The sequence below is a fragment of the Bufo gargarizans genome, chromosome 6 (genome assembly GCF_014858855.1).
Source record: "Bufo gargarizans isolate SCDJY-AF-19 chromosome 6, ASM1485885v1, whole genome shotgun sequence".
NCBI classification, from domain to species: domain Eukaryota; kingdom Metazoa; phylum Chordata; class Amphibia; order Anura; family Bufonidae; genus Bufo; species Bufo gargarizans.
In genome coordinates, this window is record NC_058085.1 from 116,264,429 (window position 1) to 116,290,049 (window position 25,621).

Here is a 25,621-nt window from a genome sequence, read left to right on the forward strand (position 1 = left end):
GAATAGGTGAAACAACGGGGAATTTGGGAAGAATATTTGGATGATACCCCAAATTTGCAAAGAAAGGAGTTTGCTTGGTGGAGGCATTTTGGGAGTTATTGTAAGAGAACTCAGCCACAGGAAGCAGATCGACCCAATTATCTTGTAAAGGACAGATATAGCATTGAAGATACTGTTCCAGAGTCTGATTTGTGCGTTCAGTTTGTCCATTAGATTGTGGGTGAAAGGCGGTTGATAAATTAATATCAATATCAAGTGCTGTGCAAAAACTACACCAAAATTTTGATGTAAACTGCACCCCGCGATCCGAGATAACTTCTTCAGGAACTCCATGAAAACAAAACACATTCTGAACTACAAGGTCAGCTGTGTCTTTGGCAGAAGGTAGGCCGGTACATGGAATGAAATGTGCAGGCTTGGTGAGCCGGTCAACTACTACCAGAATATTTTTTTTTCCCTTAGAGGTAGGTAGATCTACGATAAAGTTCATGGAAATAGAACCCCAGGGAACCCCAAGGACGAGAGGGGACCGACAAAGGCTGTAACAAATCCATGGGTGAAGAATGTGGAGTCTTGCATCTAGCACAAACGCAGCATGACATGACATATAATTATGACACATAATTTTAGAATTTCCAGTCTTATTGTTTTGGGTATATATAGCTGCTGCCCATGGGTCCACACCTTGTTCTTAAGCATTAAATGCACATCATCAGGTGGTTGAGACAGCAAGGAGTCGGGTGTTATAGTCCTTTTTTATCTCTTCAAGCAAGTCCTTATTATGGATTACTCCCACAAATTTAGACTCAGGAACAATAGTCCTGAGCGGAATAGTAGAAGTGGAATCGCTGGAAAAGATTCTAGATAGAGCATCTGCCTTGCCGTTACGGGAACCGGCAAGAGATTACAAAGTTGAATTGGTTGAGGAATCTCTCCAGAGATATTTGATTAGGTTCAGGTCGGGCTCTAGATGGGCCACTGAAGCACATTCACAGAGTTCTTCCTAAACCACTCCTGTGTTGTCTTTGCTCTGTGCTTAGGGTCTTTTTCTTGTTGAAAGGTGAACCTTGGACCAGTCTAGGTCAAGAGCAATCTGGATCACATTTTCATTAAGAATATCACTGTACTTTGTTCCATTCATGTTTGAAAAACATCCCACAGCATGATGCTGCCACCACCATGCTTCACTGTAGGGATGGTATTGGGCAGTGCCTGATTTCCTCCAGACATGACACTTAGAATTGAAGACAAAAAGTTCAATCTTGGTTTCATCAGAAAATCTTGTTTCTCACAGTCTAAGAGCCCTTTGGGTGCTTGTTTGCAAACTTGCAAACTCACGTGTCTTTTACTGAGGAGAAGCTTCTTTCTGGCCCCTCTGCCATAAAGACCAGATTGGTGGTGTGCTGAAGTGATGGTTGACCTTCTGGAAGTTTCTCACATCTGCACATAGGATCTTTAGAGCTCAGCCAGAGTGATCATTGGGTTCTTGGTCACCTCTCTTATTATGGCTTTTCTCCCATGATTACTTAGTTTGGAGGTGCGGCATCAGTTTTGTCCCTATTGACAGTGAATGGGGACAAAACGCAAGTGTTTTTCTCCGGTATTGAGATCCTCTGTCGGTTATCAATACCAGAAAAGTTAAACGCAGATTAAAAAGTAGCCTATGTTCCGTGGTGGACATACCACATGTGCCATAAAATTAGCAGCTGGAAATCAAGCAACTCACATAGGGCATTTGCTGTTGGTGTCCACTGCTTTATCATTAGCTATATGTGACAGGACCTCTGGATTTACCACTGTAGGACCAGCCTATTTTTAGTCTTAACCTCTTCAGGACCAGGCGATGTTCCATTTTCATGTTTTTGGTTTTATTCCCTGCCTTCCCAGAGCCATAACTTTTTTTTTATTTTTATGTTCACATACAGGTATGAGGGCTTCTTTTTTGCAGGACAAGTTGTACTTTCTGATGGCAAAATTTAATATTGCATACTATATGATGGGAAGCTAGAAAAAAAATCTAAATGGGGTAGAATTGGAAAAAAATGAAATTTCACCACAGTTTTCTTAGTTTTGTTTTTATGGTGTTCCCTATGTAGTTAAATTGACCTGTGCCCTTCATTCTCTGGGTCAGTACGATTACAACGATACCACATTTATATTGTTTTTCTTTTGTTTTAGCAGTGAAAAAAAACTCTGGAAAACATTTTTTCTTTGCATCGCCACATTCTGAGCCCCATAACTTTTTTATAGTTAGGTCTACGGAGCTGTGTGAGGACTTATTTTTTCGTTGCATGATCGGTAAGTTTGATACTATGTTGGAGAGTGTATGGTATGTTGATCACTTTTTGTTGAATTTTTGGGGGGACGTAAAGTGACAAAAAAAGGCAAATTAGAAATTTTGATTTATTTTTATGCTATGCCATTCCCCATATTGGATACATATTTTAATAGTACTGGTATTAAAAGGCCAGGAAACACTCGGGTGCTGGTTTTAGCATTCTCAGATGCTGTGGATCACATCTGAAGGGTTAATGTGTGAGATCGGCAATATTGCCAATCACAGCATTAGCCCCAGATCTCTGCTGTTTAAAAAGGAAGAAACCCAGCAGCTATGGCACCCGCGTGCTTGCTAGTGGGCACCATTTGTACATGTACAGCAGAGGTCCGGAAAGGGTTAAAAGGGTTCTTCAGGATTATGGGTGTATGGGCTCTTCCGATTCCTGGTCTGTTTAGTTCCAGCCAGGGTAAGAATGAGGTTAAATGCACCTCTGAAACCAATGACTGGCCTCAGGGGTGACGTTCCCCCAAGCGGCTTGTCACTGCTGGGCCATGTGCCAATTGGTAACACATCATTGCTGAGGCCAGTCATTGGCTGCAGTGGCACATGTGACCTTGTCCATACCCCAGCTAGTAGTAAAGAGACCAGGAAGCAGAAGGTCTCCAAACAGAGCCAGGGCACTGGAACGGAGTGGCAATCCTGGAAGACCCCTTTATTAAGGATTTTTTTTAACCTCTTTAACATTAGTTGTTTGGTTATGGCTTAGTCATTTAAGGGCCTGTTTTATTGGGTAAAAAGTTTTTGGGTTACAAGTTATAACCCATTGATTAAAGAGGTTTTCTGGGACCCTGAAAATTTTGGGCAAGGGTGGGGAATTTTTCTTTGTTTTTTTTAAAATTTATTTTAGAATATTCCCAGCCTTCAGACTAATTTTTGGGGTGGACGGTGAGGAGGAAAACCTATGAGTGTGAAGCTCAGAGCTGCTGTAGATTTCAGTTTTCTTTTACACCAGTAAACATGTAAAAGAAGCTAAATGTGCTGGGCCTGCTGCCCCCCTCCCCCCATACACCAGTAAACATGTAAAAGAAGCTAAATGTGCTGGGCCTGCTGCCCCCCTCCCATACACCAGGATTCTGGGTGTTCTCCAGGATTCTGGGTGTATGGGCTCTTTCGGTTCCTGGTCTATTTACTTCCAGCTGGGGTAAGGATGGGGTTTAGGCTAGGGCTACACGACGACATTTGTCGCGCAACAATTTTTATAATTATAGTCTATGGTGTCACACTGCGACATGCTGCGACTGCGACACGACAGTTGCAAAAAATCATTTGAAAGGGAATGGAACGCAGAATATAGAACATGCTGCGATTTTCACGCAACTCACAAGTGATGCATGAAAAACATTGCTCATGTACAGAGCCCCATTGAAATGAATGGGTCAGGATTCAGTGCGGGTGCAATGCGTTGACCTCATGCATTGCACCTGCGCTGAATACTCGCCCGTGTGAAAGGGGCCTAAGGGCTCATTCACACGACCATATGAATGGGTCTGCATCTGTTCTGCAATTAGTTCCGTTCCGCGGAAGATAGAGCATGTCCTATTCTTGTTCGCAATTACTGACAAGAATAGGCATTTTCTATCATAGTGATGGCCATGTGTGGTCCGCAAATTGCGGAACGCACATGGGCCGGTATCTGTGTTTTGCGGATCCACAATTTGCGGACCGCAAAACACTACAGTGTGACTGTAGCCTTGGAGTGAGGACAGCCACCGTGAACAAACACCACTCCTATCAGTGCCACAACTACCACTCCTCTTCTCTCAGCACTCTCACTACATAAGTGTGCGTCAAATGTGGTCCTATAACCTAGTGTGAGCAGAGCCTACAGAATTTTTCAGAGGTATCATTTTCAGCTTTTCTAAAGTGTGCCATGATATAATTTGGATTATCCTAACTACACCACCCCTCCTCATATGAAAGGTAGCTGCTGAAACCCCCTGGTGAACAGCTCACCAGGGGTTTCGCCATTGGAAGGTGCCACTTGCAGTACAAGCCAACAGTTTATGGCACCTATTCAAATCGATGGGTTATGGGTGCCTACTGAAAGGGGAATTACATAGTACATTTTTATTTTTGAATATATATATAGTATACACTCACCTAAAGAATTATTAGGAGCACCATATTAATATGGTGTTGGATCCCCTTTTGCCTTCAGAACTGCCTTAATTCTACGTGGCATTGATTCAACAAGGTGCTGATAGCATTCTTTAGAAATGTTGGCCTATATTAATAGGATAGCATCTTGCAGTTGATGGAGATTTGAGGGATGCACATGTCATGTTCAAGAAACCAATTTGAAATGATTCGAGCTTTGTGACATGGTGCATTATCCTGCTGGAAGTAGCCATCAGAGGATGGGTACATGGTGGTCATGAAGGAATGGACATGGTCAGAAAAAATGCTCACGTGGCATTTAAACGATGGCCAATTGGCACTAAGGGACCTAAAGTGTGCCCAGAAAACATCCCCCACACCATTACACCACCACCACCAGCCTGCACAGTGGTAACAAAGCATGATGGATACATGTTCTCATTCTGTTTATGCCAAATTTCGACTCTACCATTTGAATGTCTCAACAGAAATCGAGACTCATCAGACCAGGCAACATTTTTCCAGTCTTCAACAGTCCAATTTTGGTGAGCTCGTGCAAATTGTAGCCTCTTTTTCCTATTTGTAGTGGAGATGAGTGGTACCCGGTGGGGTCTTCTGCTGTTGTAACCCACCTTTCTTTCCCATTCTGACATTCAGTTTGGAGTTCAGGAGATTGTCTTGACCAGGACCACAACCCTACATGGATTGAAGCAACTGCCATGTGATTGGTTGACTAGATAATCACATTAATTAGAAATAGAACAGGTGTTTCTAATAATTATTTAGATGAGTGTATATATACAGTGCTGATCAAAAGTTTAAGACCACTTGAAAAATGGCAAAAAAATATATTTAGCATGGCTGGATCTTAACAAGGTTCCAAGTAGAGCTTCAACATGCAACAAGAAGAAATGGGAGTGAGACAAAACATTTTTTGAGCATTCAATTTAATGAAAATAACAAATAAACTTAATCAGGCTGTTTTTCAGCTGATCAAAAGTTTAGGACCACACCTCCAAAAAAACAAAAAAACAACAACAAAAAAACAGAAATCCAACTTCCAAACATGAACTCAGTAATGAGTAGCTCCGCCATTATTATTTATCACTTCAAAAATTTGTTTCGGTATGCTTTATGCAAGCGTTTCCATGAGGTGAGTGGGAACATTTCTCCAAGTGGTGAAGACGGCCGCACGAAGGCCATCTACTGTCTGGAACTGTTGTCCATTTTTGTAAACTTCCCTTATCATCCATCCCCAAAGGTTCTCAATTGGATTTAGATCAGGGGAACACGCAGGATGGGCCAAAAGAATGATGTTATTCTCCTGGAAGAAGTCCCTTGTCCTGCGGTCATTGTGTACTGTAGCGTTGTCCTGTTGAAAAACCCAGTCGTTACCACACAGACGAGGGCCCTCAGTCATGAGGAATGCTCTCTGCAACATCTGGACATAGCCAGCGGCCGTTTGACGCCCCTGCACTTCCTAAAGCTCCATTGTTCCACTGTCACGGATGGTGTTGCAGAAAACTAGAAGACACAAATGAAGATCCGACTGACTTGATCCAAAACACCTGAACACCCTATAATAGTGAGGGGACATGACCACCGGCTCCCTACACTAAATACGGAGGGAGTCAGGGTCACCTAGGATCAAGACCACAGGAAAACATAAATTAAGGAACAGACTTATCTTGTGGATGCAGCAGTAGCAGCTTCTAGCATCAGCACAGTCCAGGAAGTTGTATAAACCGCAAGGTGAGGCAGTATGGGGAGGAGATATATAGGGAGGCAATTACTGCTAATAGATGACAGCTGGGAGAGGGAGGAGAGATGTCAAAACGAACGCAAAACAAAAGAAGATCATGCAGGAAGTACTGAAGAACGTCTATCAGAACTTCTCAAAGATCTGGTGGTGACATCCACTGAAGGAAAAAGCACCCCAGACCATTATGGCACCCCCTCCACTGTGGGGCGTAGAAAACATCTCAGGTGGGATCTGCTTGTGTCACGAGGGTGTCAAGAGCCACGTCTGACTCCGTTATACCCGGGGTCAGGAAGTCGCAGCGGGTGGCTGCGCGCTCTATGTCTAAAGATCACGGTGTTTCTTAGTGTTTGTTTTCTGTGTTTGCCTTGCTATCCTTTTTGTCTCACTCAGGGATCCGTAGCTTCTGCTCCTCAGCTGTTTCTTGTCTGCCACTCCCAAACTCCTTATATTCTCCTCTCACACTTCTCTTGTTGCCAGTTATAGAGCTTCCTGCCTGGACATCTATGCTGACCCACTGGAGCTGAGAATCTGGTTGTTGTTCCAGAGTGCTACCCTCCGGATCCCTGTTGGGCTTTTTGTTGTCTCCTGTTGTCGCCCACCTGGGATTATATGTTTAGTTTGTATTGTCTGTCCTCCCCTTGGTGTTTTCCTTTAGAGCTAGTGGTGCGGACTAGTGTTCCCACCGCCCTGTTCACTATCTAGGGCTCATCCTAGGGAAAGCCAGGGTTTTAGGCACGTGATCGGCGTACGGGTGAGGAACCCGTCTAGGGACGACAGGGCAGCCAGGCGCCAGTCGCAAGGTGAGTCAGGGGTCACCACCTTCCCTCTCACTAGGGCAGGGCCTCCCTCTTTTCCTCCCTCCGTGTCACGTATGTGACAGTTACGCCGATCGTGATAGCTTGTCATGCCAGTAACGTTGGAAACCATCAGGACCATCAAGGTAAAAAAAAAATCTCATCAGAGAATAAAACTTTCTTCCACCTTTGAATGTCCCAACCGAGCAGTTCTGTGGTGTTCAAGGAGACGAGGTCTTTGTTTTTGAAGCCCTTCAGTCTCAGATGCCGTCTGATGGTTTTGGGGCTGCAGTCAGCTCCAGTAAGGGCCTTAATTTGGGTCGAGGATCGTCCAGTGTCTTGACGGACAGCCAATTGGATCCTCCGGCTCAGTGCTTATGAAATTTTTTTTCCTTCCACTTGACTTTTTTGTTCCATAACCCTCAGGATCATTTAAGAATTTAAGAAATTCCAAATGACTGTCTTAATGCGTCCCACCTCAGCAGCGATGGCGCGCTGTGAGAGACCCTGCTTAGGCCTCTTTCACACTTGCGTTGTCCAGATCCGGCGTGTACTCCACTTGCCGGAATTACATGCCGGATCCGGAAAAACGCAAGGATCCGTCTTCAAAATGCCGGATCCGTCTTCAAAATGCTTTCAGTGTTACTATGGCAGCCAGGACGCTATTAAAGTCCTGGTTGCCATAGTAGGAGCGGGGAGCGGGGGAGCGGTATACTTACAGTCCGCGCCGCTCCCGGGGCGCTCCAGAGTGACGTCAGAGCGCCCCATGCGCATGGATGACGTGCCATGCGATCACGTGATTCATGCGCTTGGGGCGCCCTGACCTCACTCTGGAGCGCCCCGGGAGCCACGCGGACGGTAAGTATGCTGCTCCCCCGCTCCCCACTACACTTTACCATGGCTGCCAGGACTTTAGCATCCCGGCAGCCATGGCAACCATTCAGAAAAAGCTAAACGTCGGATCCGGCAATGCGCCGAAATGACGTTTAGCTTAAGGCCGGATCCGGATCAATGCCTTTCAATGGGCATTAATTCCGGATCCGGCCTTGCGGCAAGTCTTTAGGATTTTTGGGCGGAGCAAAAAGCGCAGCATGCTGCGGTATTTTCTCCGGCTAAAAAACGTTCCGTTCCGGAACTGAAGACATCCTGATGCATCCTGAACGGATTTCACTCCATTCAGAATGCATTAGGATAAAACTGATCAGGATTCTTCCGGCATGGAGCCCCGACGACGGAACTCTATGCCGGAAGAAAAGAACGCAGGTGTGAAAGAGCCCTTATGCAGTTCAACAACCCGACGTTCAAAAAGGGAGAGTTTTTTTGCCTTTGTCATTACATTAAAGGCATGTGGACCTAAACTTTTGATCACCTGAAAAACAGCCTGTTTCAGTTTATTCGTTGTTTTCATTAAATTGAAAGCTCAAAAAATGTTTTGTCTCACTTCCATTTCTTCTTGTTGCATGTTGAAGCTCTACTTGGAACCTTGTTAAGATCCAGCCATGCGAAATAGGATTTTTTGCCATTTTTCAAGTGGTCTTAAACTTTTGATCAGGACTGTATAAATATATATATACAGGGAGTGCAGAATTATTAGGCAAATTAGTATTTTGACCACATCATCCTCTTTATGCATGTTGTCTTACTCCAAGCTGTATAGGCTCGAAAGCCTACTACCAATTAAGCATATTAGGTGATGTGCATCTCTGTAATGAGAAGGGGTGTGGTCTAATGACATCAACACCCTATATCAGGTGTGCATAATTATTAGGCAACTTCCTTTCCTTTGGCAAAATGGGTCAAAAGAAGGACTTGACAGGCTCAGAAAAGTCAAAAATAGTGAGATATCTTGCAGAGGGATGCAGCACTCTTAAAATTGCAAAGCTTCTGAAGCGTGATCATCGAACAATCAAGCGTTTCATTCAAAATAGTCAACAGGGTCGCAAGAAGCGTGTGGAAAAACCAAGGCGCAAAATAACTGCCCATGAACTGAGAAAAGTCAAGCGTGCAGCTGCCAAGATGCCACTTGCCACCAGTTTGGCCATATTTCAGAGCTGCAACATCACTGGAGTGCCCAAAAGCACAAGGTGTGCAATACTCAGAGACATGGCCAAGGTAAGAAAGGCTGAAAGACGACCACCACTGAACAAGACACACAAGCTGAAACGTCAAGACTGGGCCAAGAAATATCTCAAGACTGATTTTTCTAAGGTTTTATGGACTGATGAAATGAGAGTGAGTCTTGATGGGCCAGATGGATGGGCCCGTGGCTGGATTGGTGAAGGGCAGAGAGCTCCAGTCCGACTCAGACGCCAGCAAGGTGGAGGTGGAGTACTGGTTTGGGCTGGTATCATCAAAGGAGCTTGTGGGGCCTTTTCGGGTTGAGGATGGAGTCAAGCTCAACTCCCAGTCCTACTGCCAGTTTCTGGAAGACACCTTCTTCAAGCAGTGGTACAGGAAGAAGTCTGCATCCTTCAAGAAAAACATGATTTTCATGCAGGACAATGCTCCATCACACGCGTCCAAGTACTCCACAGCGTGGCTGGCAAGAAAGGGTATAAAAGAAGAAAATCTAATGACATGGCCTCCTTGTTCACCTGATCTGAACCCCATTGAGAACCTGTGGTCCATCATCAAATGTAAGATTTACAAGGAGGGAAAACAGTACACCTCTCTGAACAGTGTCTGGGAGGCTGTGGTTGCTGCTGCACGCAATGTTGATGGTGAACAGATCAAAACACTGACAGAATCCATGGATGGCAGGCTTTTGAGTGTCCTTGCAAAGAAAGGTGGCTATATTGGTCACTGATTTGTTTTTGTTTTGTTTTTGAATGTCAGAAATGTATATTTGTGAATGTTGAGATGTTATATTGGTTTCACTGGTAAAAATAAATAATTGAAATGGGTATATATTTGTTTTTTGCTAAGTTGCCTAATAATTATGCACAGTAATAGTCACCTGCACACACAGATATCCCCCTAAAATAGCTAAAACTAAAAACAAACTAAAAACTACTTCCAAAAATATTCAGCTTTGATATTAATGAGTTTTTTGGGTTCATTGAGAACATGGTTGTTGTTCAATAATAAAATTAATCCTCAAAAATACAACTTGCCTAATAATTCTGCACTCCCTGTGTGTATATATATATATATATATATATATATATATATGTATATATATATAAAATGTAAAAACGGGCAGCACTCCAGCAGATAAAAATGAAAAATAACTTTATTTACCCATAAGGCTGATGCGACGTTTCGGCTCTACACAGGAGCCCTCCTCAAGCAGTGTGTACAAACCAAACACTGAACATATATAGTGCTGTATCAAACCATAACCATTTACATATCAGGTGAACACAATTCATTATAATTAATAAATAATCAAGATAAACAGTGCATTACAATTGTATAAAAAGAATATAACTCAAACACTCCATATTGCCTAATCGTGATACACATGATTGTATAAAAATTACATCCATGATTATAAAATATAACAAAGTATATATGCAAACACATAATTGTTATTATTATTAGTGCCAACTGTGGACAATTAAGTAAAGTGTCAGGTGCTTACTGCGTAGGTGATATGCACGGAGAGCGAAGGAGGGAGGTCGGCTGTCATCCATGTTAACATGTGCGATCCGGCGTGCCTGAATCGCCATTGCGCATGTCCGTGTGACGTGTAATTCATGCTTCTGTCTTGCACTGACCTCGTCATATGGCGCATGCGCTTTCAAGCCATAACCTCAAGTCGGCCATCTTGGATAGGGGTAAGATCAGCCCGTTGTTTTGCGCAGGCGCACACAGTAACAGCCAAGTCCGGTACATTGCAGGATAAGGGTGATGATGGCATATAGACATGCCGAGTTACACAGGTGGCTAGGTGGGCTCGGATGAAGGTTACCACAACAGAATTGAGGTGGAACCGCCAGCCGTGACCAGAGAGCGACTGCGCATCTGCACCCATCACTACCTTAACAAGAGGGTTCTCCTCATAACAACCAGCCATGCATGTAACAGACCATAACAGAAAAACACAAAAAAACTGTATTTTGTTAAACCAATAGTTTCAGAGCATCGTAATCGCACAGCCCACATGAATGCGATACCACTTCTCCTCTCCTCAGACTCCGTAGCGTACCATCTACAAAAGAATAATATAAATGAATAATATATTAAATTAAGAAAATAAAAAAATTAAAAACTTAGCAGGATAAACAAAAATCTATGTTTTATACACACAAATCACATAATTAACACAGAGACAGTCGACATTAAAATGCATGAGTACAGGGCAAACCACATAACTAGCCAACCCCAACCTTGTAATCCACGTTCAGACCATGCGGTTTGAGGGAATCTAGTGTGTAGATCCATTTTAACTCTCTCTTTTTTAAGAGGCCAATCCTGTGACCACCTCTCCTGGGCATTGGTATGTAATCGATAATACAACACTTCAGATCTTTCTCTGTGTGCTTAAAGTTGACAAAATGTTTTGACACTGGTAAATCCAGTTGTTTTTTCCTAATGCTAAGTCGGTGGTTGTTAAACCGTGTCTTAAAGTCAGTTGTCGTCTCACCGACATACACCAGATTACATGGACATATAATTACGTAAATAACATAACTGGAGTCACAAGTCAGATAATGTCTTATCTGATGTGAAACCCCAGTCTGGGGGTGTATGAAGGTCCTACCCTTGAGGATATACTTGCAATTCACGCAAGACAAGCAAGGAAAACAGCCGACACTACTACCTGTCAGTGTCAGCTGCCTTGCTGTTTTCAAAGTCCCCACATCGGCCCTCACCAATTGGTCTTTGAGACTCCTAGACCTACGGTAGGACATGATAGGAGGAGAGTGAAATTCCTTGACTGTACTGTGGCAACCACCCAGTATGTTCCAGTGGCGTCCAATGATATTGCCTATATCTGTGCTTTGTTCACAATGAGTTGAGATAAAGGGGATCCTGGTCATCTGTACTTGTTGTGTTTTTCTTTTTAGGATATTATCCCTATTGAGTTGACTAACCAATTTCTTTTTCTCTTGCAATAATTTAGTTGGATAACCCCTTCTCTCAAATTTGGGCATCAATGTATCTAACGTACTATCAGCTACCTCAGGGTCTGAAACAATACGTTTAGCCCTCAAGAACTGTGAGTATGGAAGAGATTTCACCATAGATCTAGGGTGGTTACTGTTGTATGTCAGTAGCATATGCCTGTCGGTCGACTTAGTAAACAGTTCTGTCTGTAACTTGCCAGCCGACAGGATCACGCGAGTGTCCAGGAATTGCATTTCTACATAAGAGTGCACCAAGGTGAATTGCAGTGCATTATCGATTCCATTAAGGAATCTATGGAAATCAAAAAGTTGTTCAATACCGCCAGTCCAGATGAGGAAGATGTTGTCTATGTACCGCCACCACGCCCTAGCATATTGGAAGTGGTGGCTTCCATAGACGACATCTTCCTCAAATCGACGCATGAAAATATTGGCATAAGTTGGGGCCTCATTGGACCCCATCGCCACGCCCTGTTCTTGAATGTAATAAGAATCTTGAAATAGAAAATAATTGTACCTCAGCACAATTTCCAACAGGGATATAATAAACTGTTGGGAACAGTGAGTGAGTGAAGATTTCTCCAACAACGAAGAAACTGCAGCTAGTCCTTTATGATGGTCTATTGAGGTGTAGAGTGAAGTTACATCAAATGATGCCAATATCACCCCCTGTACATCCACCAGATAAACCTCACGCAGTTTAAGCAAAAAATCGGTAGTATCACGAATATATGAGCTGCCTCCACATGCAAAGCTACGTAAAACCTTGTCAAGGAAGATGGCAACATGACTGAAGATCGAGTCCGAACCCGATACAATGGGGCGGCCAGGTGGATCAATGAGGGACTTGTGGATCTTAGGCAACACATAAATCACAGGAGTGACCGTATGCGTTACAGTAAGAAAATCCATAAGTCCCTCATCGATGACCCCCGCATACAAGGCTTCAGTCAATACATTGTCAATCAACCCAGCAATTTTAAACCTTGGGTCAGAGTCAATGTGTCTGTAGACGGTATTGTCACCCAATTGCCGCATGATTTCGGCAATGTATTTATGGGTATCTAGCACGACCACCGCACCGCCTTTGTCTAATGACCCTGCCTTACGTAGTCAGTTTTGTCAGGGGTTATCTGAAAGGATGAAAGATGCCCTTGCTTTTCATGAGTACCCAGATACTCTAGAGAATGCCATGTCTTTGGCTATACGGTTGGATAGACGTATCAGAGAGAGGTGTAAGGGTCCCTCTGCGCAAGGAATCCCTTCTGCGTATGGTTTCGTCTCACCTGCTGCCCAGGGTGATATTACTTATAACTCTGGGGTAGGGGAGGAACCCATGCAGTTGGGTCAGATACAGTCATGTGAAAAAATTAGGACACCCTTTGAAAGCATGTGGTTTTTTGTAACATTTTTAATAAAAGGTTATTTCATCTCCGTTTCAACAATACAGAGAGATTAAAGTAATCCAACTAAACAAAGAAAACTGAAGAAAAGTCTTTTCAAGATCTTCTGTAAATGTCATTCTACAAAAATGCCTATTCTAACTGAGGAAAAAGATAGGACACCCTCACATGTATTCCCTCTTAAATTGGCTCAGATCTCACACAGGTATATCACACCAGGTGCACATAATTAGTAGATCGTTACTCTGCATGTTGAATGAGGCTTGCCCTATTTAAACCTCAGACATTTAGTTTGGTGTGCTCCTGACTGTTGAAGTGAGAGTGAGCACCATGGTGAGAGCAAAAGAGCTGTCAGAGGACTTCAGAAAAAAGATTGTAGCAGCCTATGAGTCTGGGAAGGGATTTAAAAAGATCTCAAAAGATTTTGAAATCAGCCATTCCACTGTCCGGAAGATAGTCTACAAGTGGAGGGCTTTCAAAACAACTGCCAACATGCCCAGGACTGGTCGCCCCAGCAAGTTCACCCCAAGAGCAGACCGCAAGATGCTAAAAGAGGTCTCCAAAAACCCTAAAGTGTCATCTCGAGAACTACAGCAGGCTCTGGCTACTGTTGATGTAGAAGTACATGCCTCTACAATCAGAAAGAGACTGTACAAGTTTAACTTGCATGGGAGGTGTGCAAGGAGGAAACCTTTGCTTTCCAAGAGAAACATCGAGGCCAGACTGACATTTGCCAGAGATAAAGTTGACAAAGACCAGGACTTCTGGAATAATGTTCTTTGGACAGATGAGTCCAAAATTGAATTATTTGGACACAACAGCAGAGGACATGTTTGGCGTAAACCAAACACAGCATTCCAAGAAAAGAACCTCATACCAACTGTGAAGCATGGAGGTGGAAGTGTCATGGTTTGGGGCTGCTTTGCTGCAGCAGGACCTGGTCAGCTCACCATCATAGAATCCACGATGAATTCTACTGTGTATCAGAAGGTGCTTGAAGAACATGTGAGACCATCAGTTAGAAAATTAAAGCTGAAGCGGAACTGGACCATGCAACATGACAATGACCCAAAACATACTAGTAAATCAACCAAAGATTGGCTGAAAAAGAAGAAATGGAGAGTCCTGGAATGGCCAAGTCAAAGTCCAGATTTGAATCCCATTGAGATGCTGTGGGGTGACTTGAAAAGGGCTGTACGTGCAAGAAACCCCTCAAACATCTCACAGCTGAAAAAGTTCTGCAAAATTTCCTCAGACCGATGTCGAAGACTGGTAGATGGCTACAAGAACCGTCTCACTGCAGTTATTTCAGCCAAAGGAGGTAACACTCGCTATTAGGGGCAAGGGTGTCCTATCTTTTTCCTCAGTTAGAATAGGCATTTTTGTAGAATGACATTTACAGAAGATCTTGAAAAGACTTTTCTTCAGTTTTCTTTGTTTAGTTGGATTACTTTAATCTCTCTGTATTGTTGAAACGGAGATGAAATAACCTTTTATTAAAAATGTTACAAAAAACCACATGCTTTCAAAGGGTGTCCTAATTTTTTCACATGACTGTATCTTTTTGTTCTGGTAGGAAAAACTTTAGGAGATTACATAATCTATGTTACTACTGTGGAAAAAGTGACAATTTTGTTTATGCTTGTCCTTTTGTTAAACCGCATGATGATATGAAAGAAAAAAAAAACGTCCTGACTCTTTTTTTTTAAATAGCGTTTATTTGACATTTTTGCATTTAATACAACACTCCCAAGGGGAGAACAAAGAAGAACAATTCCTCATGACACACGCACTCACATTAGCAAGTTCATCGTCAACATATATCTTGACCATAAAAGACATAAATGCGACTTTAATACAAGGTATCCCTGTCATCACTAAGTTGCTTCTAGAACTCACTCAAACCTCATACACACTCTCATACACACATTGGGTGATACAGTCACCATCGCCGATGACTTCAAGTCGTACCCTCAGCCTGGACCCAAAGGCCCCAGATTTTATGAAATCGATCAGGCATTCCCCTTGCCTCGTATGTTGATTTATACATCTGAAGGTCCTTATTTATGAGGAGTACCCATTGGCTCACTGTAGGACACTTGGGCGGTTTCCAGTTCAAAAGTATATTCTTCCTCCCATAGAACATCAACAATCGTAACAGTATTCTATTATATTTGGAAGGAGTAGCTTCAGAAACTAACCCTAACATACAGATTACTGGGCTACAAATCCCTGGGAGCCCCAGCTTAGCATTAATAAAGTCACATATTCCCTTCCAATACGTCTTCATCACCGGGCAGAGCCAAACCATATGGAAGAAAGAGCCCCTAGCCTCTCCACATCTATCACAACCTGGATTCGGTATCTGCCGCATCTGATGAAGACGCAGTGGGGTCAAGTACACTCTATGCATCCATTTAGCTTGAATGAGCTGATCCCTAGCTCTTATAACCGATGTCCTCCACCTCAGACGCCACTCCTCCAAATGAGAATCTTCCAACTCCGGGATATCTTCAGCCCATTTAACAAAGGAACAGGAGATTCTTGCATTTTGACAATTTCAGCATAAAAGGAAGAAATTGGTTTGTTTTCTCAAAAGATCGGAAGATCTCTTCATGAAACAATTGTGTTAGATATTTAAGGCCCTTCCTAGGCCAGAATTCAAAATCTGAAAGGTGCAAGAGCTCCGGAAGGAGCTTGTTACGCCAAAGTGGAGTGTAAGGGGACCAGGTGTCGCCTGTCAGATTTTCGGTATGTATCGCCACAAATCTCACCCAAGCCTCGATAACTGTTACCATAGTGTCCGTATAATTCCCAGGACCTGTGGCCCTGCCCCCCCTATACACCAGATTAGCTAGAGCTTCATAGGACCCAGCCAGCGCCGCCTCTAATACCACCGCTGGGTTATTAGCATCCGCCCTAATCCGCCAAGACGCCTAGCTAGGACTTTGGCTAAGATTTTTGCGTCCGTATTTAGTAGGGAAACTGGCCTGTACGATGCACACTGATCCGGAGGCTTCCCGACTTTGTGAATCACCACGATGGTCGCCTCTCCAAAGGAAGAAGGCAACTTCCCAGACTCATATGTATAGTCAAAAAGTCTAAATAGACGTGCAGATTGCAAAGTGACATCCAACCTGTACCATTCAATCGGGAAGCCGTCTGGTCCAGGTGACTTCCAGGACGCCATGTCCTCGATTGCTGCCCTGATTTCCCCTTCATCAATAGATCTCCCCAAATACTTACTATCGGCCGCAGCTAAAGGCGTAAGTGGGATGGATTGAAGGAATGAACGGATCTCATCCAGAGAAGAGATGGATTTAGAACTGTATAGGTCAGTATAGAACTGAACAAATTGTTCACAAATATCTCCCGGTCGATATACCTTCAAGCCATCCCCACAGGTAATGTGTGGAACTACCGTCTGTGACACCTCAGTTCTAGCCAGTAAAGCTAAGGCACTCCCATTTTTGTCTCCATCTGCAAAGACTAGGCGCCTCTGGAATAGCAACTTCTTCTGGGTGTACTCTGTGAGATGCAAGTTAAGCTTCCTCTGTGTCCCATAGACTACAGGTCACAACATTTGGTTCTGTGATATAAGCCTGTTCTTTCCCTACTACCTCGTCTTCTAATTTAAGTCTAGTGGCACTCAGTTCTTTCCTATATGATGCAATTGCCTGGATCAAGGTACCACGTGACTTTAAAGGCCTCCCACTCCACCAGAGGATTAGTCGTCCTGACTCTTGGTAGCGTGAATGGAGTAGTGGAACAAGCAGGTATGCAAGCTCCCTGTAATTCTCATTTTCTCCTTCCAGCTATGGTGGCGCTAGACGGTTAAACCTTATTGACTTTCTTTTTCTTCAAAATCTGGATCTAAGTACGTGCACTTTAGAAAGGGAGATTCCGGTGTTTGCAATAGATTCTTCACCTCTTTCTCAAAGGAGTCTCACTCATATTGCACATGGTATTCAGTTAAGGGTGGGTGATTAACATGTAGAGTTTATATCTTGTTTTGTCATGAGGGATTTGCCTGCTCCTATGCTCCTATAGTCCTAGGTTTACCGTGGTTGACAAAACATAATCCAATTATTGATTGGCAAGCAAGATAAATTATTGGTTGGGGAGAATTTTGTTTGGAGAATTGTCTTGGCACATCTATCTCTGGGGTGTCCACTGCGGTTCTACCTCAATATCTCTCAGACTTTGCGGATCTTTTCGGAGGGTGGGACCCAGGAATTGTCCCCTCATCGTGACTATGATTGTCCAGTTAATCTCATCCCAGGAGCTAAGTTGCCAAAGTCTCGCCTTTATAATCTTTCCCAACTTGAAAGAGAGGTCATGCGAAAGTATATCGCCGAGAGTTTGGCAAGAGGTCATATTAGGCCATCTAAGTCTCCGGTGGCAGTAGGTTTTTTCTTTGTCAAGAAAAAGGATGGATCACTGAGACCACGTTTGGATGTTCGGGAATTGAACCGTATTACGGTCCGGGATCCGTATCCCCTTCCTTTGATCTCCGACCTTTTTAATCAGATTGTTGGTGCCAGGGTGTTTTCCAAGTTGGATTTGAGAGGGGCCTACAATCTGATCAGAATCAATGAGGGGGATGAGTGGAAAGCGGCCTTTAATACGCACGAGGGTCATTTTGAGAATCTGGTTATGCCTTTTGGGTTGACGAACGCGCCAGCGGTATTTCAGCGATTCGTCAATGACATTTTTCATCACTTGGTGGGGAGTTTCGTGGTAGTTTACTTAGATGACATTTTAATTTACTATCCTGATCTGAAGACCCATCAGGATCATGTGAGACAGGTTTTGACGATCCTTCAGGAGAATAAGTTATATGCCAAATTGGAAAAATGTGTGTTTTCTGTGCAGGAGCTTCCGTTTTTGGGATATCTGCTTTCCGACTCTGGTTTTCGTATGGACCCCGAAAAAGTCTGGGCGGTTCTGGAATGGGACCGACCAGAGAATCAGAAAGCTTTGATGCGGTTTTTGGGGTTTACTATTATAGAAAATGTATTCTATACTATTCCACCATTGTTAAACCTCTGACTGATATGACAAAGAAGGGCACTGACGTCTCTGTTTGGTCGGAGGAGGCATTGCAGGCCTTTTCGACTATTAAGGAGTGTTTTGCGTCTGCTCCTATTCTGGTGCAGCCCGATGTGTCTCAGCCATTCGTGGTGGAGGTGGATGCATCAGAAGTGGGGGTGGGAGCGGTGCTGTCGCAGGGTTCTTCTCCTGGCAAATGGGTCCCATGAGGAACTATGATGTGGGAGATAGAGAATTGCTGGCTATCAAGTTGGCCTTTGAGGAATGGCGTCACTGGTTGGAGGGGGCTTCTCACCCCGTTACTGTTTATACGGATCATAAGAATTTGGCTTACCTGCAATCTGCCAAGCGTCTGAACCCTAGACAGGCCAGATGGTCACTGTTTTTTACCAGGTTCAATTTTGTTGTTACTTTTCGTCCGGGGGTCAAAAACATCAAGGCAGATGCGTTGTCTCGCAGTTTTCCTGGGGGAGGCGATTCAAAGGATCCAGCTCCGATTTTGGCTGACGGGGTTGTGGTTTCCGCTCTGTATCCCGAATTGGAGATGGAGGTGTTGGGAGCCCAGGAGGGGGCTCCTGGTTCCTGTCCCCCAGGGAGGTTGTTTGTTCCCGAAGAACTGCGATACAAGGTTTTTCAAGGAACATCACGACACTGTCCTTGCCGGATATCCTGGTGGTAAGTCCACCTGTGACCTTGTTTCTCTGAGGTTCTGGTGGCCCGGGTTATGTAGGAGCATTGAGGATTACGTGGCAGCTTGTGAGACCTGTACACGATCTAAGGTTGCTCATACTCGACCGGGTGGTTCACTCCTTCCTTTGTCTATTCCGTCTCGTCCTTGGACGCACTTGTCCATGGACTTTATTACGGATCTGCCGAGTTCCTTGGGGAAAACAGTAATTTTGGTGGTAGTTGATCGTTTTAGCAAGATGACTCAATTTATATCGTTAACTAGTCTGCCTAATGCCAAGACTCTTGCGCAAATTTTTGTTGACAATATCGTGAGATTGCATGGTATTCCTTTGGATGTGATTTCTGATAGGGGCACGCAGTTTGTCTCCAGGTTCTGGAAGGCGTTCTGCTCTCGGCTTGGCATTCAACTTTCGTTCTCTTCGGCTTTCCATCCGCAGTCGAATGGACAGACGGAGCGTACTAATCAGAACCTGGAGACCTACTTGAGGTGCTTTGTGGCGGAGAATCAGGAGGACTGGTCCTCATTCCTGCCCTTAGCGGAAGTTTGCTTTGAATAACCGTAGACAAGAATCCACGGGTAAGTCGCCATTTTTTGGCGCATATGGTTTTCATCCCAGTACCTTTTCTGGGACTAGTGACTCTGGGATGCCAGAGGAGGAAAGGTTTTCTTCTACCTTATCCTCTATCTGGCGGAGGATACAAGTGAATTTGGAGACGATGGGTGAGAGATATAAGCGAATGGCTGACAGGAGACGTGTGACTGGTCCGGACCTGTGTGTGGGTGATCTGGTGTGGTTGTCCACTAAAAACATTAAATTGCGAGTGCCATCTTGGAAACTGGGTCCAAGATTTATCGGCCCGTACAAAATATCTGCGCTGATCAATCCAGTAGCGTTTCGACTGGATCTTCCGCAGACTTGGAGGATCCATGATGTGTTCCATAGATCTTTATTGAAAAAATATGTGAGACCAGTGGAACCATCGCCATTGCCCCCTCCTCCTGTTCTGGTCGATGGGAATTTAGAGTTCGAGATCTCCAGGATTCTTGTTTCTAGAGCTCTTGGGGTCAACGTCAACGCCAGCCGACTGGTTAGGGCTTTTCACAGAGCCCACCCGGATAAGGTTGGTCCGGGGTGCCCGGAGGTCACCCGTAGAAGGAGGGGTACTGTCATGCCCTGCTCGGATGGTGTGCGGAGGTCTGTCAGATTGGCAGCACGTGTCTAACCTTTTGTTTGTTTTGGAATCATGCTGGATCTGCCTTCCTTCAGGTGCTCTGGGTGGGGTCATTGGCTTAAATTGCCTTCAATCCCAGAGGGCAGTGCGGGTTATAGATTTCTGTCTGGCCTTGGATTCAAGGAAGGAAGGATTGTCTGTTCCAGCTCAGATAAGGTTGATTTCTGTTTGTGTGGTTTGCTGTCTAGGCTATTTGTGTGTCTTCTGCCCCTTCTCCCCTTTCACCATCTCAGGGATTCTAGGGTGTTTGCAGTCCAGGCACGAGGACACTTCATACCTACCATCAAGGTCTGAATGTGGGCTTAGCAGCATAGGGAGAGAAGTCAGGGATGTGCTAGGAAGCGCTACAAAGAAACTGGCTCACATGCGGACCGCCCCAGGAAAGGAAGACCAAGAGTCACCTCTGCTGCGGAGGATAAATTCATCCGAGTCACCAGCCTCAGAGCCTCAGAAATCGCAGGTTAACAGCAGCTCAGATTAGAGACCAGGTCAATGCCACACAGAGTTCTAGCAGCAGACACATCTCTAGAACAACTGTTAAGAGGAGACTGTGTGAATCAGGCCTTCATGGTAGAATATCTGCTAGGAAACCACTGCTAAGGACAGGCAACAAGCAGAAGAGACTTGTTTGGGCTAAAGAACACAAGGAATGGACATTAGACCAGTGGAAATCTGTGCTTTGGTCTGATGAGTCCAAATTTGAGATCTTTGGTTCCAACCACCGTGTCTTTGTGCGACGCAGAAAAGGTGAACGAATGGACTTTACATGCCTGGTTCCCACCGTGAAGCATGGAGGAGGAGGTGTGATGGTGTGGGGGTGCTTTGCTGGTGACACTGTTGGGGATTTATTCAAAATTGAAGGCATACTGAACCAGCATGGCTACCACAGCATCTTGCAGCGGCATGCTATTCCATCCGGTTTGCGTTTAGTTGGACCATCATTTATTTTTCAACAGGACAATGACCCCAAACACACCTCCAGGCTGTGTAAGGGCTATTTGACCATGAAGGAGAGTGATGGGGTGCTGCGCCAGATAACCTGGCCTCCACAGTCACCGGACCTGAACCCAATCGAGATTGTTTGGGGTGAGCTGGACCGCAGAGTGAAGGCAAAAGGGCCAACAAGTGCTAAGCATCTCTGTGAACTCCTTCAAGACTGTTGGAAGACCATTTCAGGTGACTACCTCTTGAAGCTCATCAAGAGAATGCCAAGAGTGTGCAAAGCAGTAATCAAAGCAAAAGGTGGCTTTGAAGAACCTAGAATATGACATATATTCAGTTGTTTCACACTTTTTTGTTATGTATATAATTCCACATGTGTTAATTCATAATTTTGATGCCTTCAGTGTGAATCTACAATTTTCATAGTCATGAAAATAAAGAAAACTCTTTGAATGAGAAGGTGTGTCCAAACTTTTGGTCTGTACTGTATATATATATATATATGTATATATATATATATATATATATATATTTATAAAAATGAGATTAGTTTCACATGCCGATGTATGTGGTAATAGTGTACACATAGGTAGAAAAGAGAAGTGGCCAACTCAGGGCTATGCATTGAAAACACATGAGGCAAGAATGAGCCAATATCTGCAGAGAACATGAGAAGTGTTGCTGTAATACTCATCATTAATAATCCGAGTCTCAGGAGAAAAATAATAGCTCCAGTCATTATTTTACTAAATATGTACAGCAGAACTGTGAGATGTACAGGAGGACGGGCGACAATCACATTGCAATCCTGACAGATATACAGGTCCTTCAAAAAAATTTGCATATTGTGATAAAGTTCATTATTTTCTGTAATGTACTGATAAACATTAGACTTTCATATATTTTAGATTCATTACACACCAACTGAAGTAGTTCAAGCCTTTTATTGTTTTAATATTGATGATTTTGGCATACGGCTCATGAAAACCCAAATTTCCTATCTAAAAAAATTTGCATATTTCATCCGACCAATAAAAGAAAAGTGTTTTTAATACAAAAAAAGTCAACCTTCAAATAATTATGTTCAGTTATGCACTCAATACTTGGTCGGGAATCCTTTTGCAGAAATGACTGCTTCAATGCGGCGTGGCATGGAGGCAATCAGCCTGTGGCACTGCTGAGGTGTTATGGAGGCCCAGGATGCTTCGATAGCAGCCTTAAGCTCATCCAGAGTGTTGGGTCTTGCGTCTCTCAACTTTCTCTTCCCAATATCCCACAGATTCTCTATGGGGTTCAGGTCAGGAGAGTTGGCAGGCCAATTGAGCACAGTAATACCATGGTCAGTAAACCATTTACCAGTGGTTTTGGCACTGTGAGCAGGTGCCAGGTCGTGCTGAAAAATGAAATCTTCATCTCCATAAAGCTTTTCAGCAGATGGAAGCATGAAGTGCTCCAAAATCTCCTGATAGCTAGCTGCATTGACCCTGCCCTTGATAAAACACAGTGGACCAACACCAGCAGCTGACATGGCACCCCAGACCATCACTGACTGTGGGTACTTGACACTGGACTTCAGGCATTTTGGCATTTCCCTCTCCCAAGTCTTCCTCCAGACTCTGGCACCTTGATTTCCGAATTACATGCAAAATTTGCTTTCATTCGAAAAAAGTACTTTGGACCACTGAGCAACAGTCCAGTGCTGCTTCTCTGTAGCCCAGGTCAGGCGCTTCTGCCGCTGTTTCTGGTTCAAAAGTGGCTTGACCTGGGGAATGCGGCACCTGTAGCCCATTTCCTGCACACGCCTGTACACGGTGGCTCTGGATGTTTCTACTCCAGACTCAGTCCACTGCTTCCGCAGGTCCCCCAAGGTCTGGAATCGGTCCTTCTCCACAATCTTCCTCAGGGTCCGGTCACCTCTTCTCGTTGTGCAGCGTTTTCTGCCACACTTTTTCCTTCCCACAGACTTCCCACTGAGGTGCCTTGATACAGCACTCTGGGAACAGCCTATTCGTTCAGAAATTTCTTTCTGTGTCTTACCCTCTTGCTTGAGGGTGTCAATGATGGCCTTCTGGACAGCAGTCAGGTCGGCAGTCTTACCCATGATTGCGGTTTTGAGTAATGAACCAGGCTGGGAGTTTTTAAAAGCCTCAGGAATCTTTTGCAGGTGTTTAGAGTTAATTAGTTGATTCAGATGATTAGGTTAATAGCTTGTTTAGAGAACCTTTTCATGATATGATAATTTTTTGAGATAGGAATTTTGGGTTTTCATGAGCTGTATGCCAAAATCATCAATATTAAAACAATAAAAGGCTTGAACTACTTCAGTTGGTGTGTAATGAATCTAAAATATATGAAAGTCTAATGTTTATCAGTGCATTACAGAAAATAATGAACTTTATCACAATATGCTATTTTTTTAGAAGGACATGTATATATTCTGATAACCCTGATAATTAAAGGGATTTTCTGGGAGTTCAATACTGATAGTCTATCCTCAGGACAGATCATCAATATCTGAGTGGTGGGGGTCCTACACCCGACATCCCTGCCAATCAGCTGTTTGAAAAGGCCGCCACTCTTCAGTGAGTGCTGTGGCCTTCACACAGCATACCGAGCACAGCGCCAACCATTGTATAATGGATGTGCTTGGTATTTCAGCTCAGGCCCATTCACTTGAATGGGATTGAGATGCAAATGTGACCGATGAACGTGATGTAACTGGCCTAGGATAAGGCTGCAGTGCTCACCGGATGTGTGCCTCTTCAAACAGCTTATTGTTGGGCGTGCAGCAGTCAGACCTCCACTGATTAGGTATTGATGACCTATCCTGAGGGTATCCTGACAGTATAACGTCTCCTTGTGCTGCCCCCATATAGTATAGTGTCTCCTTGTGGCTGCCCCCATACAGTATAACGTCTCCTTGTAGCTGCCCCCATACAGTATAACGTCTCCTTGTGGCTGCCCCCATACAGTATAACGTCTCCTTGTGGCTGCCCCCATACAGTATAACGTCTCCTTGTAGCTGCCCCCATACAGTATAACGTCTCCTTGTAGCTGCCCCCATACAGTATAACGTCTCCTTGTAGCTGCCCCCATACAGTATAACGTCTCCTTGTAGCTGCCCTTATACAGTATAACGTCTCCTTGTAGCTGCCCCCATACAGTATAATGTCTCCTTGTGGCCCCAAGTGTTTTTTTCTTCTAAATGGGCATTTAACGCGATATATATCCTTATCGCAATAAATTTATTAATATCATTATCATGGAAATATTTTTGATATTGCCCAACCCTACGATGAATGTGTCATCACTGGCCTAGGAAAAGCTTAGAGAAGGTCCCGGCTGTCGGACCCCCACCGATCAGATACGGATGACCTATTCCGAGTATAGGTCGTTAGTATTAATGTCTCAGAAAACACTTGGACAACTGGGTTATAAGGCAATCTCACAACAGTCGATCTAGTTCTTAGGTATCAACAGTTCAGTATATCAGGCGCCCTTGTTCTTGTTTGGGGAAAACTCTCCACACTGTTCTAATTTTGGGTTCACAAGATGTTCTGTTACTGCTGGGACCTCCAGTATAAGGCTGGCACTCCTCCTGGGTTGCTGCTCCAAACTGTATCTGGTTCAACTTCTGTATCGCTACATTCTGGTACTGCTCCCTGAATGGATAGTTGGTGGCCAGGCTGCTCCCCCACCTGCAGGATACTCCATATATAGAAGAAAATGGATGACAGCATCACAGGAGTATATTTGAAAAATTCCATTAGCAGTGTATTTCAAAGGTGCATCCACAATCATAGCGCAGTTTCAGCAGGAAACCCCACCTTTCTCGAGAAGACTCCAGTTCTCTCTGCCGCTTCACTCTCTACATGTGATTACACCTGCTCTCTTTCTGTGGCAAGGACCTTCAGAGGCAGGATATGACCAAAAGGTCCTTGCTGCATAAACTCAATACGACATAACAGTTCGAACACTAGGTGGCAGCATAACAATGGACATAATAATTCAATACATTTCTCAGACTCTATGAATTGAAGACACATTACAGTAAAACACACCTATGAAAGAGTACTAATGAAAATAATGGCTGCCAATGGAAAGGCAGAGTAACCTATAAACCAACTACACACATAACAGCTATCAGTAGTCTGACATTTTTAGAGAGAATACTGCCGTACACAGCACATAAAATACCACCCTATTGTGCCTAAATAACATTCAGTATCCAAATAGCA

The 25,621-nt window shown here is 44.0% G+C and overlaps 1 protein-coding gene across 1 annotated transcript in view; it reads right to left on the minus strand.

Moving 5' to 3' along the window:
- LOC122942011 (probable G-protein coupled receptor 158) overlaps positions 1-13,101 on the minus strand; it is a 55,547-nt gene extending 42,446 nt beyond the window's left edge. Inside the window, exon 1 of the mRNA XM_044299506.1 lies at positions 12,138-13,101. Within this exon, the coding sequence (XP_044155441.1) occupies positions 12,138-13,101 (964 nt within the window). The remainder of the gene's footprint in view (positions 1-12,137) is intronic.
- Positions 13,102-25,621: the final 12,520 nt, after the last annotated feature.